Source organism: Globicephala melas, chromosome 2, assembly GCF_963455315.2.
Source record: "Globicephala melas chromosome 2, mGloMel1.2, whole genome shotgun sequence".
Lineage (NCBI taxonomy): Eukaryota > Metazoa > Chordata > Mammalia > Artiodactyla > Delphinidae > Globicephala > Globicephala melas.
Window position 1 is genome coordinate 51,000,598 of NC_083315.2, and position 13,900 is coordinate 51,014,497.

A 13,900-nucleotide genomic window follows, 5' to 3' on the forward strand; every position below is an offset into this window, starting at 1 on the left:
CGCTGCCCGAGTCCTGGGACTTCCGGGGCCCGGCGGCGTTTCGGGAGCTCCTCCAAGGGCAGCCTCCCGGGCGGGGAGCGCGCGGCGCGGTGGCCGGGCGGGGGGTGGCCGGGCTCCCGCAGGGGCGGCGGGCGGGGTGGGGTGAGGCGGGCCGGCCCCCTCCCCTCCCGCCAGCCCTCCCTTCCTCTAGTCCTGCAGCCAATTAGACAGCCCCCTCGGGCGGGAGGCGTGGGGCGCTCCATAAAGCGGCGCGGAGCTGTCACCCCGCGAGTAGGCTGCGCACCGCCCAGGCCGGAGCAGGCGCCGAAGACTCGGGCGCTTCGGACCCGGGAGCGTGGAGGAGCCATGGCCACCACCAACGGGGCCGTGGAGAACGGGCAGCCGGACAGGAAGTCTCCCACCCTGCCGCGCCCCGTGCGCAACCTGGAGGTTAAGTTCACCAAGGTGAGACGGGCTCGCGTCCCACCCGACGGCCGCCTGGCTCCGCGCTGGGCTGCCCGGCCACGGTGGCGGGGACCAGGGGTCAGCAGGCCAGGAGCCCCGCTGCTCCGCTCCGAGAGTGCGGGGAGCTGGGGCGGCGCGCCCTCAGCTGAATTCGCCCGGCGCTCCTGTGACTCGAGCCTCTCCGCTCAGCCGAGCCCTCCCGAAGCAGCGTTCAGCACTGGGCATGCCGGGCGGGAGTCCACCGCGCACCCCCAAAAGGGACTCCAAGATTCGCACCCCCAGACGGGCTCTCGGGCGCGAAAACCGGGCGAGGGAGGCTCTGCAGCGGCCGCGCGGTGCCAGGCTGAAGCCCGGTGCGGCCCCGACGTGCCCCTGCAGGGCCCGCTTTGAAGGCGAGCGGTGGTGCGCCGTGACTTGGGCGCGGTGGTCTTCCCGCAGACCCTGCGGCGTAGTTTCCGGGGCTGAAGGGGTCGAGCTTCGAGGTCAGAGGGTCCCTGCAAACACCAAGAGCCGACCTGAGAGGTCAGGCTGCCTCGGGAAGTGTCCGGAAACGTCAGCGGGAGCAAGCGGAGAGAAGTTGGGCACCTCCTGTGCTTAGCTCTTACCAGCTTACCAGTAGAACGAGGGCTAGTAGGAAGGTGCTCACTGATGAGACTGTCCCGGAGCCCAGAGACCTTGGTCTTGGCAGATCATGGTCTCAGATCTGGGCCTGGGAAACCGCGGGTGGCAGGGCCCCATTGCGCCGCGGAGTCCCGAGGCTCGCTGTCCTTTTTGCACTGTGGGCTAGGAGGCTGGAGCACCGGCAAAGCGGTGAGAACACCTGCCTAGGGCAGAAAGGAAGATGGCGAGGCCTGGAGCCCGGGCTGAGCAGGGCTGGGAGCTCTGTTGCCAGCAGGGAGCGTGTCCCCTCCGGTGGGAAGACACCCCGAGGCTGTTTGGAGGCCGTTGGGCTGGCTCTGGGGGCACTTCAGGGGTGCAGGCCAAGAGCCACAGTTGGCTTCATTTTGCCCAAGTTTGTCTCCTTTTATTTTTGCATCTTATCCATTGCCCCCAACTCCAGCTGACATAGCACTTAGAAAATTCCTCCATCAATTTTACTTTCACAAGTAGCAATTATGTCTCTCAAATAGTTTTAATCAAGCAGAGAAAGTTGTGGGCCACTATGTGTGGCCTTCAGATTTTGATCTCTTGGCGCTTATTGTCGACTGGACCTCTGATCACATGACATTAAAATTAACTGTTTCCAGAGGGCTCTGTAACCAACAGAGACACTTCGATGGAGATTATTTTTAATGTAATTTCCTAAGTAGTATCAGCTTCAAAGTGCAAATTCCAACTCATATTCTGGGAACAGTGAAAATAGTACCTAAATTTTTTTAGCCCCTATCACTCGTGGTGGTCACCTGTTGTTGGTGGTAGTAGCGTTTTGTTTTATTTTTGTTTTGTTGGATTTTAAAAAACAGTATAGAAACCAGAAAATACATATATTATTTTCCTATTCCTTTTTACATTTTTTTAGTGCTATCAGAGCAATGGAGCCACATATGGAAAGTTACCTCTCTGTCTGCAGTTCTTTCTGCCCCTTCACAAGTGTAAATGCAGCCTTTAAGTAGAGAGGTGGATTTTAGCACATTCACAGAGTGACCGGTGTTTGTTGTCCTGCTGGCTGCCCCCTCTTCTTAGTGGAACAGAACGGGTTGTGACTAAGGCTGAGGGAAGGGCATGAGATGGAGGGGGCTGGAGAGCCAGGATCCTTAGTGGCTCCTAGGCAATGATGACTGCGGCAGCCTGACAGTAGGCTGCTGTACCTTCCTTTCATCTGGAGGGCAAGGCCTCTGTCTCTCTGTCCTTGCTCCAGGCCCATCTCCACAGAGGCCTCCTCCTAGCAGTTGTGGGGTTGGGGCAGCCTGTGTGGTTGTGACTGAGGGTGGGGAGCCCAGGCAAGCAATGCTTAGGGAGCCCCTGGCTGCAGAGGCAGCCCACAGGGCTGAGGAAAGAAGCGGGAGAAACAGAACTACAGTATCGAGACCCCCCGAGGCCCCCGAGGCCCCCTGGCTGTGGAGTGTGTGAGCAGTAACAGTCTGTTATTTTTCAAACCTGACTCATGGTACTTCTTGTTAATGGAGGACAAGCTGGAAATGGTGGGTCTGAGCCCCAGCCTTGGGGGACCATTTCCCAGGGTAAGTCCAGACTCCAGAAGGACGAAATTCCTTTGTTCTCATGTTTTAACACTGGGCTCTGCTCTGTGATTTTGGTGAGGGGCCGTCCCCCCCAAAACCCCCACATAGGTCTCAGAGGGTAGCAGCCCCTTTCACTTCATAGGGCCCCTTCTTTTCCTTCCAGTAGCAGAAATTCTTTTTTAAGATTTTCTGGCTCATTAAAACACTGGTTTTTATGATCTCTTTAATGAAAAATAAAATTCACTCAGATTTCCTTTTCTGAAAATATGCTCCTTTTGAGTATAGCTGAGGTCCAATGGAAGCTTCTGTAAGTGGCGTCAGCAGAACTCACTTGTGTGACCACCACCTTCGCCTCTTCTGGGGCATCCGTATCTTGACAATAGCTGTGGTTTTCCAGCTCAGTCTGGATGGTATACCATTCCATTCCTTCAAAATGTGAGTCCCATCCACTCAATGTAACATAATTTTATTCCTCTATAAGTTTTGTTTCATACCAATTCACAAGTCAAGGGGAACAGTTTTTTTCTAGACCCATTTTCCTGTTTTGGGGTTCAAAACAATACAGCCAGCATAATTGGTAGGCCACACTTACCCCTTCCTCATTTGTGTTTTTGTTTTCTTTTATTGGAGAGAAAAAGCAACAGTAGAAACCACTTACAAAATTACTTACTAATGTAGTATAAAGAAAAAATTTTTGCTAAATTAGAAACATTGTGATGGGAAAATATGAGTAGAGTTGAGCCGTCTGAATTTTTTTTAAGTTGCTGGTTAGAAAGGACTATGGATCAATGTCATGAACGACCAAGTAATTTTTTTTTTTTTTTTTGGAGGAGCATGCTTGGAGATGAAGTATAACAGACATCTGATCATTGCAATCTGTTTTTATCCCCTTATTTATATTCTCTTCTACCACCTTCTCATTTTCCCTCCTCCTTGGAATTGATACCAGGAAGGTCCTAGAATCAGCAGTTTTCACTGACAGTCTCTATTATCTAACCCACGAAATTTCATCTTCCGACAAATGGGCCTCTCTTCCTGGCTGCACTTTCCTCCCCACGCTAACTTAACTCCTCTTCTCTACTTATTAATTTCTCACTGTTACCGAGTGATTGCTTGCTGGATGGCAAAAGTGAACTCTTGGATTTGGTTTCAGCTGGAAGAATAAACCTGTAATTGTAGCCTGGCCTTTTCCGCGCGCTTCCCTGGGGGCCTGGCCTCACGTTGAAGGCGCTGAGCTTCCAGAAGTCAGATGGGCACATCCCACGGTCGAGGGTCACTCTCAGCTCTGGACCCCACACAGGGAGGCAGGGGCCCTCTGCCCACCTGCCCAGCCAGAGCTGGCCTTCTGTGCATTGTCCCCACTGCAGTCAAATTTCCCTGCTTTCCAGGGAGAGTTATCAAAACAGTGCACCAGTGGCTTCCCAGAGCGGGCTTCCTTCCCTGTGAGCTTAGGATTTTTTACAGGACAGCCCAGGACAGAGAACATAGTCAGGTTGCACACTGGATGAGTTGGCTCCCCTCTAATCCATCCTCACTGGGGAGTCAAGTATTCCGAATGAATGAAATTCACAGTCATTGAAATTAATCCTTGTAGTGATGCAATTCTCCCTTTAAATGACTCAAAGATATGCATATAGATATAGAGATAGAATAAATGCGTATAGAGATGTGCATATAAACATATGCATATAGATATAGAGATGGAATCTGATGAGCTAATTCTGTACTTAGAAATTATTGATGGCATTTTACTTGATGGAAATGCTTCTAAAGCATATCAGTCATGTTTGTGACTGGGGTCTCTCTGATGCCACGATGGGCTCTGATGACAAAGGTGTCCCAAGCTGGTACAGCAGGAGATTGCCTGTCCTCTCACTGGGTAGCCAGGACCTCCATTCTGTCAGAACATGTTTTATGTATTATCTGTTACCTCTGTTCCTAGTTCTTTCCCAAAAGCCGGCTCTTTTAATGCTTTTTTAAGGCAGTTAGAACTTAGGGTAAACTAAGAGTAAATAGTACACACATTTCAGTGCATGGACTTGTGAATTCTTTTTAGTTTGCTCATGATGTCTTTTTCTTTTTAATGTCTCTATTCTCGGCTGTGTTCTAGATAACTGAGTCTCTGAACTAAGTGATTTTTGTGAGTTAATTCTTTGGTTCTGGATATAAGCCGTTATTTGCTACATATGTTAATATAACCAGAACATTTCCTAACACAGATATTTATCTTTGTATTCCAATACTGGCTTTTATTAAGCCCAACATGAAAATAGACATTTTAAAGGGAATGGGGGAGGGGGGCTGATGTGCATTAATGAAGGCTAAAGGGTTATAGTAAGATCCTTGTATAATGCCAGTTCCTTGGTGATCTGGCTGGGGCTTGCAGCAGGAAAGAGGGAGAAGGTAGTGCTCACTGCTGACATACTCTTCAGGGACAGGTGGATTTCTTGGCACCATATATATATATACACATATATATATGTGTGTGTGTATATATATATATATATATATATATACACACACACACACACACACACATATATATATGCATGTTTAATCTTCCCCTGAACTTGCTGAGTGTGTAAAATTCAACTTATACCCTTTATGTAACTAACCCTGCTATTTCCCTGTGAATCCATCTTATTGTTTAAAAAAAGAGAGAGAGAGCTTCCCTGGTGGCACAGTGGTTGAGAGTCCGCCTAACGATGCAGGGGACACGGATTCGTGCCCCGGTTCGGGAAGATCCCACATGCCGCGGAGCAGCTGGGCCCCGTGAGCCATGGCCGCTCAGCCGGCACATCCGGAGCCTGTGCTCCGCAACGGGAGAGGCCACAACAGTGAGAGGCCCGCGTACCGGAAAAAAAAAAAGAGAGAGAGAATATTTTACATTTTTTTTTTTTTTTTTTTTTTTTGCGGTACGCGGGCCTCTCACCGTTTTGGCCTCTCCCGCTGCGGAGCACAGGCTCCGGACGCGCAGGCCCAGCGGCCATGGCTCACAGGCTCAGCCACTCCGCAGCACGTGGGATCTTCCCGGACCGGGGCACGAACCCGTGTCTCCCGCATCGGCAGGCGGACTCTCAACCACTGCGCCACCAGGGAAGCCGAGAGAATATTTTAGAAAAAAATTCTAAATTAGTTTTATTGTGACAAAATGTAGTTCTCTGAAAATGTATTAAAAGTCAGGAGACTTGGATTCTAATTCTGAGTGTGCTCCCGGTTGGGCATGTGGCTCCATCCCCCTTCCAGGTCCTACCTATAAAAAAGGCAGACAGGTAGGTTGGAGGGACAGAAGGAAAAGACGTTACCTAAGGTCCTCAGTATGTTGGAATTATATGATTTTGATTTAAGCCTAATGCATTACAACTTCCTTTCCTGGTTAGATATTCATCAACAATGAATGGAACGAATCCAAGAGTGGAAAAAAGTTTGCCACATATAACCCTTCAACTCTAGAGAAAATATGTGAAGTGGAAGAAGGAGATAAGGTGGGTGCCCCCCCTCCAGTAATTCAATTACAGATCACTAGAGGAAAAGGAAACGCTTCAGCTGAGTTATAAGGCAGAACTGGCCCACACTGAGATTGGACCTAAGCGAGCTGCTTCTCAGACACTTGGCCCAGAATGGGATCAATTAGGGACGATGTGCTGCAGAGTCACTCTCCTTTGATAGATGTTTCTCCATCTACGAGGATGACCTCAGCTATCCCTTTCACGTGGCTTAAGGAAAGGTTTTTATCAACTGTTTGATACTGGTGGCATTAAATAATCTTTCCAGAAAGCATTTCCGGCTGTTGTGTTTCACCAAATGCAGCATTCTGGCAGGAGACACTTTAAAAAAAAAAAAGACTTGAAGGAAGAACGACTTGCTAAGTCATGCAGAAGTAATAATGTCATGCAACTGCCAGATTTCTTTTCTACCAGAAACTTAAATTATCTTGTAAAGCTATAGTCTATAACCGTATTTGATAGTGCAGGGTATATTTTATAAGCTATATTATATGTATACATTATATATGATATATATTATTATATATAAAGCTAAGGGACTTCTGGAGGTGTCCTTGATACATTTCAAACCATAAAGTATCTTTTGAATATGTATCATTGGGGGAAAGGTTGAAGGTACTGCTTTTGTAAGGAGCGAAGGGAAACGTAACCCTCTCCTCAACCACTAGAGTACTCATCTGATGTTCTTAAGTGTGTAGGTAATGTTGAATGTGAACAGGATGAATGACACATGTGTAAAATAGGCTTGAATTTGATCCTGCTAGTGATGGTTTTGTGATAGGTATGCAATGCAGAGTGTTTCCACCTATACATACCCTCCGATGTGCAGCGCCCCATGCTAAGCTCTGTTTACAAAGATACTAGCACTGAGGAGCTCGTGTGAAGATGTGAAGGTGTAGGGGTGGAGCATGATGCAGAGCAGGACTCCCAGGTGCAGTATACAGGTATCAGGGAGGAGAGTAAGATCCCTGCCCCTGGCTCTGGCTCGTCCCATGGTCCCAGTGACTGTTCCAAGCACCAGAAGACAGAGGCTGCCCTGTTCCTGCATCTGGAGAGGTCCTGGCCTCCACTCCAGAGCCTGGGACAAGGAATTCAAAGACCTAATATCTCCCTTGCCAAAGCTTCTGCTCACCTCCAAGCCCACTTTGGAGACACAGAATCTTGGTGGAGTATCCCTCTTGACTGGTGCCAGGTGTCCACTGCTGGCTGCACCTCCCTAAGGAAGAGAGGCTCAGAGGGACCTGGGGGGTGAGCCCCTGCCCATCAGCAACCAGAGCCTCAAACCCCATTTTCCTGAACATAAGAATGGGTGTCAGGGAATTCCCTGGCTGTCCAGTGGTTAGGACTAGGCGCTTCCACTGCAGGGAACCTGGGTCTGATTCCTGGTTGGGGAACTAAGATCCTGCATGCCTCGTGGCATGGCCAAAAAAATAACAATAAATAAAAATTTAAAAAGAATGGGTGTCATTACTCTAAACAGCTCTCATTCTTTCCCAGTAAAGAACAAGTTTTGATTGTAATTCTTCTATCAGTGCATAGATGATCCAGTTCTTTTTCTATAAAATCATCACAGTTCTGCCCTCAGAGGGTAGGTGAAGTGAGGCTAAAGGGAGAAAAAGTCCCTGATCCTCCCCATCTAGGGACTTTTTCAGTGTGGTCAGTTCTGAGATCCAGAGGAGGACTCGTACCCCCGTTCTTGCTATTGGACTGCAGTCCTCAGCTGGAGTAAAATGCCAAGACAGACATTTCCCACCTAATTGGTGAGCTGTGGGAGTGTGTTTGTATCCACACTGAGATAGCAAGTAGATGATCTTTTCCTACTTTGGTCACCAAGAAAAATAATTAAGGTCAGTGGTTTTATGACTATTTTAAATGCTTTGCATAATCAGAAGGAAAGTTAATCTTTGGCCATTGTAGAAAACTTGAAAGACTTAATATATAAAGAAGAAAAAAAACACTTGAAAGCCCCCAGCCATTAAAGTGATTGGAAACCTAGCTTTTGCTCTGAGCTGCCTGCCACCCCTCCTTCCTCTGCAGCGGGCGGAGACTCTGCTGTTCTCTGACAGCTGAGCCCTCAGCAAAAGGTGACACACTCTCTCTATTGTTTCGGCCGTGCAGCTCGACGTAGACAAGGCCGTGGAGGCTGCACAAGCCGCCTTCCAGAGAGGCTCGCCGTGGCGCCGGCTGGATGCCCTAAGCCGCGGCCGGCTGCTGCACCAACTGGCGGATCTCATGGAGAGGGACCGCGCCGTCCTGGCCGTGAGTACATGCACACAGGGGAGGCGTGGGGCCAGCCAGCCTCCCCGAGGGCCCACCCCCCTCAGAGTGTGGGAGAAAGGACCTAGGGTGTTGTTTTGTGTGGCGGTGTTTTGGTCCTTTGAGGTGTGGTTTTCCGGCCATAGGCAGGCATCTGTGCTATTGGACGCATACTTTTTGTTTTGAAGTCAGACTTTTGTCCCTTGCAGCTCATCTTCTTGGCCTGGAGGAAGTTCAGCTCCATTAGTGGTTCCCAGACTTGAGATGTTCACAGACAGCTAGGCTGGGCTGGGCTGTATCCTGGACCCACCTGCACAGTTATGAACTTAACTTGTTTTCTTACGTGAACTCCCTTTTAAAGTGAAATTTAACCTCATCCTAAGTGACAGTATCCATGAAATTACAGGTTTAATGTGGTGGTGTATTTTTTCTAATACTTATTAAAATAAATGCTACCACTTGACATAGAAAAAGTGTCCCCATATAGCTTAAAAATCACCCCTATTTCACCCCTGAAATGGGCAGTGGTGAGTGTGTGTGGAGTGATGGTGAGGGCAGGATAACCTAGCTATAGGAAACCTCAGAGTATGAAAGACCTAGGTTCAAACCCCAGCTCTGCCACTTACTAGCTGTGTGACTTTGGACAAGTTGCTTAACCTCCCTGAGCATATGTTTCTTCATGGACAATATCACAAATAATGATATCTGAGTCTTGTGAGAACGATCCATTTAAAATCCTTAGCAGTCCCTGTCATGCAGTAAGCACTAAATAGATGATAGCTATTATTAGTAATGCTATCTCAGGCTTCCCTGGTGGCGCAGTGGTTGAAAGTCCGCCTGCTGATGCAGGGGACACGGGTTCGTGCACCGGTTGGGGAAGATCCCACATGCCGCGAAGCGGCTAGGCCCGTGAGCCATGGCCGCTGAGCCTGTGCATCCGGAGCGTGTGCTCTGCAACGGGAGAGGCCACAACAGTGAGAGGCCCACGTACCGCAAAAAAAAAAAAAAAAAAAAAAATATATATATATATATATATATATATATATATATATATAAAATGCTATCTGAAGACCCAGGTTCTAACCTCAGCTACTTGTTCTCCTGGCCAGCAAATTTCTAGCACCTTAGTTCCCCAGCTGCAAAACGGGGATCTTTATTCATCCCACTGCATGAGGTTGGCCTGCTCTCATGAGATGGGCTATGAAGACATTTAGGAGTTGTAAGTACAGAATTGAACGAGATCCTCAGACCTTCTTTTGGTCTTGCGGTGGGTGCTTGATTAGAGGAAATCTTGGGGCCTCCTTGTGCCTTGAGGTCCTTTGCAGCCTGCACACACAGCCCTCATATGGCTCAGACTCCTGTGTAAAACTTGCCCCAGACCTGGAGGCCCAGCTGGTAGGAAAGGAAATCTCCTTTTTGGTCTCTGATTTGGAAAAATGGTTTTTTCCTTTCTTGATCTGATGCTGGGAATGAGTAGTCAAGTGGACACCTGCATGGAGGTCAGTCAGTGCCAGCTAGGACTCTGAAATTGCTCTTGACCCTGAGTGTGTGTCTTGGGGTGGAGGGTGGAGAAACTACATTTCGGGTGCTCCTCTGGGGTGCGTTGCCCTGAGGGTGCATCCACACAGAGAGAACTGCACCTTCCTTCCGCCCTCCCCAGCTGGCCAGCCTGAACCCGGATGAGAAGAGCTCCCTCCCAGGGTCAGCGTCTCTCTCCGTAGAGCCTCTGGTTTCTTCCTGCAATGAAAGCCAGTCTCAACTCTCAAGCTGCCAAACTGGCTTCTTCAAAAACATTTCTGTTTTCACCCAGCATGAGCTCATCGGTCTGCAATGTCCGTGAGGACTAATAGCAGGCGGGAGAGGATGTGCCTGGGCACCCTCCCCACCCTGTCCTCAAGTGTCAGTATCATCTTGGGGAGCAGTGGCTTCAAGGCCACCTTTACCTTCAGCCCTCCTGGCTGTCCTGGCAAGACTGGTGTTAAAGCACATAGAGCAAGTCCCCTCTGCCATCTGACCTCGCTGCCCACAAGAAATAAGATCCAGTTCTTCGCCACATTGTGAAAGGGACAAGAGAATGACTGGCAAATACAGTTTTTAAAACCCAGACCACATCACGGGACGCCCTTGATGGGGTTTTCCTGCATTCTCCCGCACAAAGTGCCGCTTTCCATCATGTTCTCTTGCCAGTTTGGTGGCTTTGACAGAGCTGGGCAGTTACTTTGTGTTCAGTGTTTGGAGACCATGTGGCAGATCCAGCAGCCTCAGCTCTCTCCCCTCACTAAAGCACCTGCACCCAGACTCTGGCACTTCGGGCGCTCATCTTGGGAGCCTCGAAATAGGGGCTGTCCCTGTTTGCTGTCTTCTCAAGCAGAGCCCCACTTCTGAGCCCCTCATTTAAGCCTTGGCACTGGGGCATCTGAGGCATGTCCCACAGCACTTTTCCTTCATTCTTTAGTATCTGAGGGTTACCATGTGTTAATTTTTCAAAAGGCATATTTTTCTCCTAAAATGTTAAAAGAAATAAACTTAGAAGCAGCTGTGGTTCCCACATGGTCCAGACACAATAATTGTGTAGAAGTCCCAATGAGTAGCTAACACTTGATCTCTCAGATTCAGGCCTGTGTACTCACCTGCGAATCTTTTTTGATTTTTATTTTTTTAAAGAACTTCCTTTCTAAACCTGTTGTGACCCAGTTTTGCTTGGACAAATTCCATAACACCAACCTGGCAAATTCCTGTTGTCATTCCAGTAAACAAACGTGACTAAGTTAATAATAAAAAACAGTCAATGCTTGTTGAATGCTCATCAGGTACCAGGCTTATTGTGGGCACTTGACCTGTAGTATTTATTATCCTATTTGGAGAATGCTGAGGCCCAGAGAGTTTAGGTAATCTGTCCTAGTTTATCCAGCCAGAGAGGGTAAGCCAGGGCTGGATGTGGGCAGTAGCTCCAGGCCTCGCACGTCCCCACAAAGCTCTGTCCCAGTCTCCTGCCTTTCTCTCCCGTCCCAGAAAAGGGCCAAGAGTAAACTCCCCGTTCCACTGACAGACATGTGGATGCTGTATGGAACAGCTGGGCCCTGGAGAATTTTGGCATTATTTGCAATTGTTGGGTTTCCCCTGGGAAAATGCAAGTTCCAGCTTAGCATGTAAATCACTAGGAGCCAAAGGTACAGTGTACTGGCTGTCACACCGTCCTGACTCGGTCCCTGAGCAGCATCTGCCAGGGGTGAGACACACCGGAGACCCAGACCAGCCCTGTCATCTCTAGCAACACACAGCCCTGTCTCCTTGCTGTCCCCAGCTGAGGATTGTGGAGCACCTGTCTGGCCCTAAAAGGGAAAATGACAACAATAGTCAGAGCTGTTAATTATCATTTGAGCAGTGGACAGTGCTGTTAGTGCTTTATGTATAGGACAGTGCTGTTAGTGCTTTATGAGGTAGGTGCCATTACTGTTATTGTTGTTGTTTTGCAGATGAGGAAACTGAGGTAGGGAGAGATTCAGGGACTTGCCAAGGCCACTCAGCTAGGAAAGTGGTTGCCTCCTGTTCAGAGAATTCTTGGTTCATTCCTGAAGCAAAGATAGAGTAGCCCCAGCCATTCATGCGGCCATCCTACATCCTTTCCAGATGCAAATGTACAGGGGCAGCAGCCTAAAAAGCAGTCACTGCCCTTACTGAAAGTCAGATGCCCCAGATTCAGTGCCAGCCATGCCGCCTACCCTCTGGATAACACAGATGAGTTTCTGGGCTCTGTTAGCCCCTGTGTCTGCACCTTGAAGTGGGAGCAGAGCCATCCATCTCGGAAATGAGGCATATGCGAGTGCACACGGAGAGGCCTCTCTTCCTTTGTAAATCATTCTCTCAGCCCAGTGACTCTAAAATGAGAATCCTGCCCTGGGCTATGTGTCAGGGTGGCCACTTCCTGCAGCCATGGATGACGGGAGGTTTCAGTGCTGGGCTCAACTGGGGCCGCTTGTCTGAGGGACAAAGGGGTTCTCTTCAGCCCAGCTGGAAACAGAAAAGAATCCCTGCCATTGAGTGGCTGTGCGCTCGCCTGAGGAGTCGCCCCTCACCACCAAAGGCCAGTCTGCTCCCTTCCCACCACGCAGCGCATCCAGCTGGCAGCCCAGTGCGGGAGGAGCTTGGAGTGCATCTTTGTGCTGGTGGCACGACCCCTCTGGTCTCCGTCACTCTTTCCACAGCTGTGCTGGTCAGCAGGGCCAAGAAGAAGGAACCTGCGTCCCCCTTTCTCTTTTGTTAGAGGAGCCGGCCCCTCCCCAGCCACCCCCCCAAGTCCTTGAACCTTCTGAGAGCTCCCCGGAGCGCACAAACCCATGTGTCCAGGTCCCACTGCTGGGGCAACAACACTCCAGACAGATGACAGAAGACCAACACTGAGGCGTATTCCTTCCCAGCGAGGCTCCAAACCAGCCTTGTACCCTCTGTCCTTCGTGGGGACCCGTGCCTGTTCTCTGGCCAACCGTCCAGGCTGAGGTGTTTTGAAAGAAAAGCAGTCCTTGACAGCCTGGGACAGGTCTTATCTTAAATGAGGTATCTTGCTTTCTGATGAGTCCCATGGCTGTGAGGTACTGAGAGCAATGTTCTAGGATTCTGCTCTCTCTCCCTGCCCTGTCTTTAACAACCTGACGGTTAAAAGGAAAACTGTGTCTTAAAAATATTTTGTCTTATTATTGCAGACCCTGGAAACGATGGACACAGGGAAGCCGTTCCTTCACGCCTTTTTCATCGACCTGGAGGGCTGTATCAAAACCCTTCGATACTTTGCAGGGTGGGCAGACAAAATACAGGGCAGGACCATCCCCACAGGTGAGCCAACTCAGGACTCTCAGCCTCGTCCGGGGTCTCTTAGGGGTTCTGTCTTCTCACTCCTCTAGCTAGCCTCTTCAGAGCACCCCCGGGTCTTTTCCCCAGAGCATCCTTCCCACACCCAAAAAGGAAATGGCACTGTGTCAATCCTTCCTCTAAGGAATTTTACTTTTGAAATTGAGTTAAAAATCGCTGCATTATGGAAGAGATAGGACTTAGAGCTGACACTTGGTGGGCTTCTGGGTTTCTTTCTTGTCTTTTTACTCCTTAAGATCCTTAACCTAGTTTCATGCGAGCACGTTCTCTGTTAATCTCTTTTCCAGATGACAATGTTGTGTGTTTCACCAGGCACGAGCCCATAGGTGTGTGTGGGGCCATCACTCCTGTAAGTATGGCAACTTCTCTAGATAGATCTGTATAGATCCCACCCCATTCCCCTGTGGCCTTTGGAACCAATTTCTAGTAGGTTTTGATTCGATTGCACTGGTATTAATTGAGCATTTGCTCTGTGGCATGGAGCTTGGTGCTTGAGGGTCATCAAGATGGATCAGACCCCATGCCTGCTCTCAAGGGGCTGATTCCAGGAGTGCAACAGGAGACACATGGATTCAAACCAAAGGGGTCAGGGATGGCCAGCTCCCCTCGGGCAGTGGTCTCTCAGCTGGGCCTTGAGGATAAGAAAGA

General features: G+C 49.4%; 1 protein-coding gene across 1 annotated transcript in view; it reads left to right on the forward strand.

Annotated features, from left to right (window-relative positions):
- Positions 1-203: 203 nt before the first annotated feature.
- The window catches only part of ALDH1A3 (aldehyde dehydrogenase 1 family member A3), a 36,024-nt gene continuing 22,327 nt past the window's right edge, over positions 204-13,900 (forward strand). Inside the window, exons 1-5 of the mRNA XM_030873108.3 lie at positions 204-444; positions 6,005-6,109; positions 8,249-8,389; positions 13,087-13,216; positions 13,540-13,601. Coding sequence (XP_030728968.1) covers positions 346-444; positions 6,005-6,109; positions 8,249-8,389; positions 13,087-13,216; positions 13,540-13,601 — 537 coding nt within the window. The 5' untranslated portion in view covers positions 204-345. The remainder of the gene's footprint in view (positions 445-6,004; positions 6,110-8,248; positions 8,390-13,086; positions 13,217-13,539; positions 13,602-13,900) is intronic.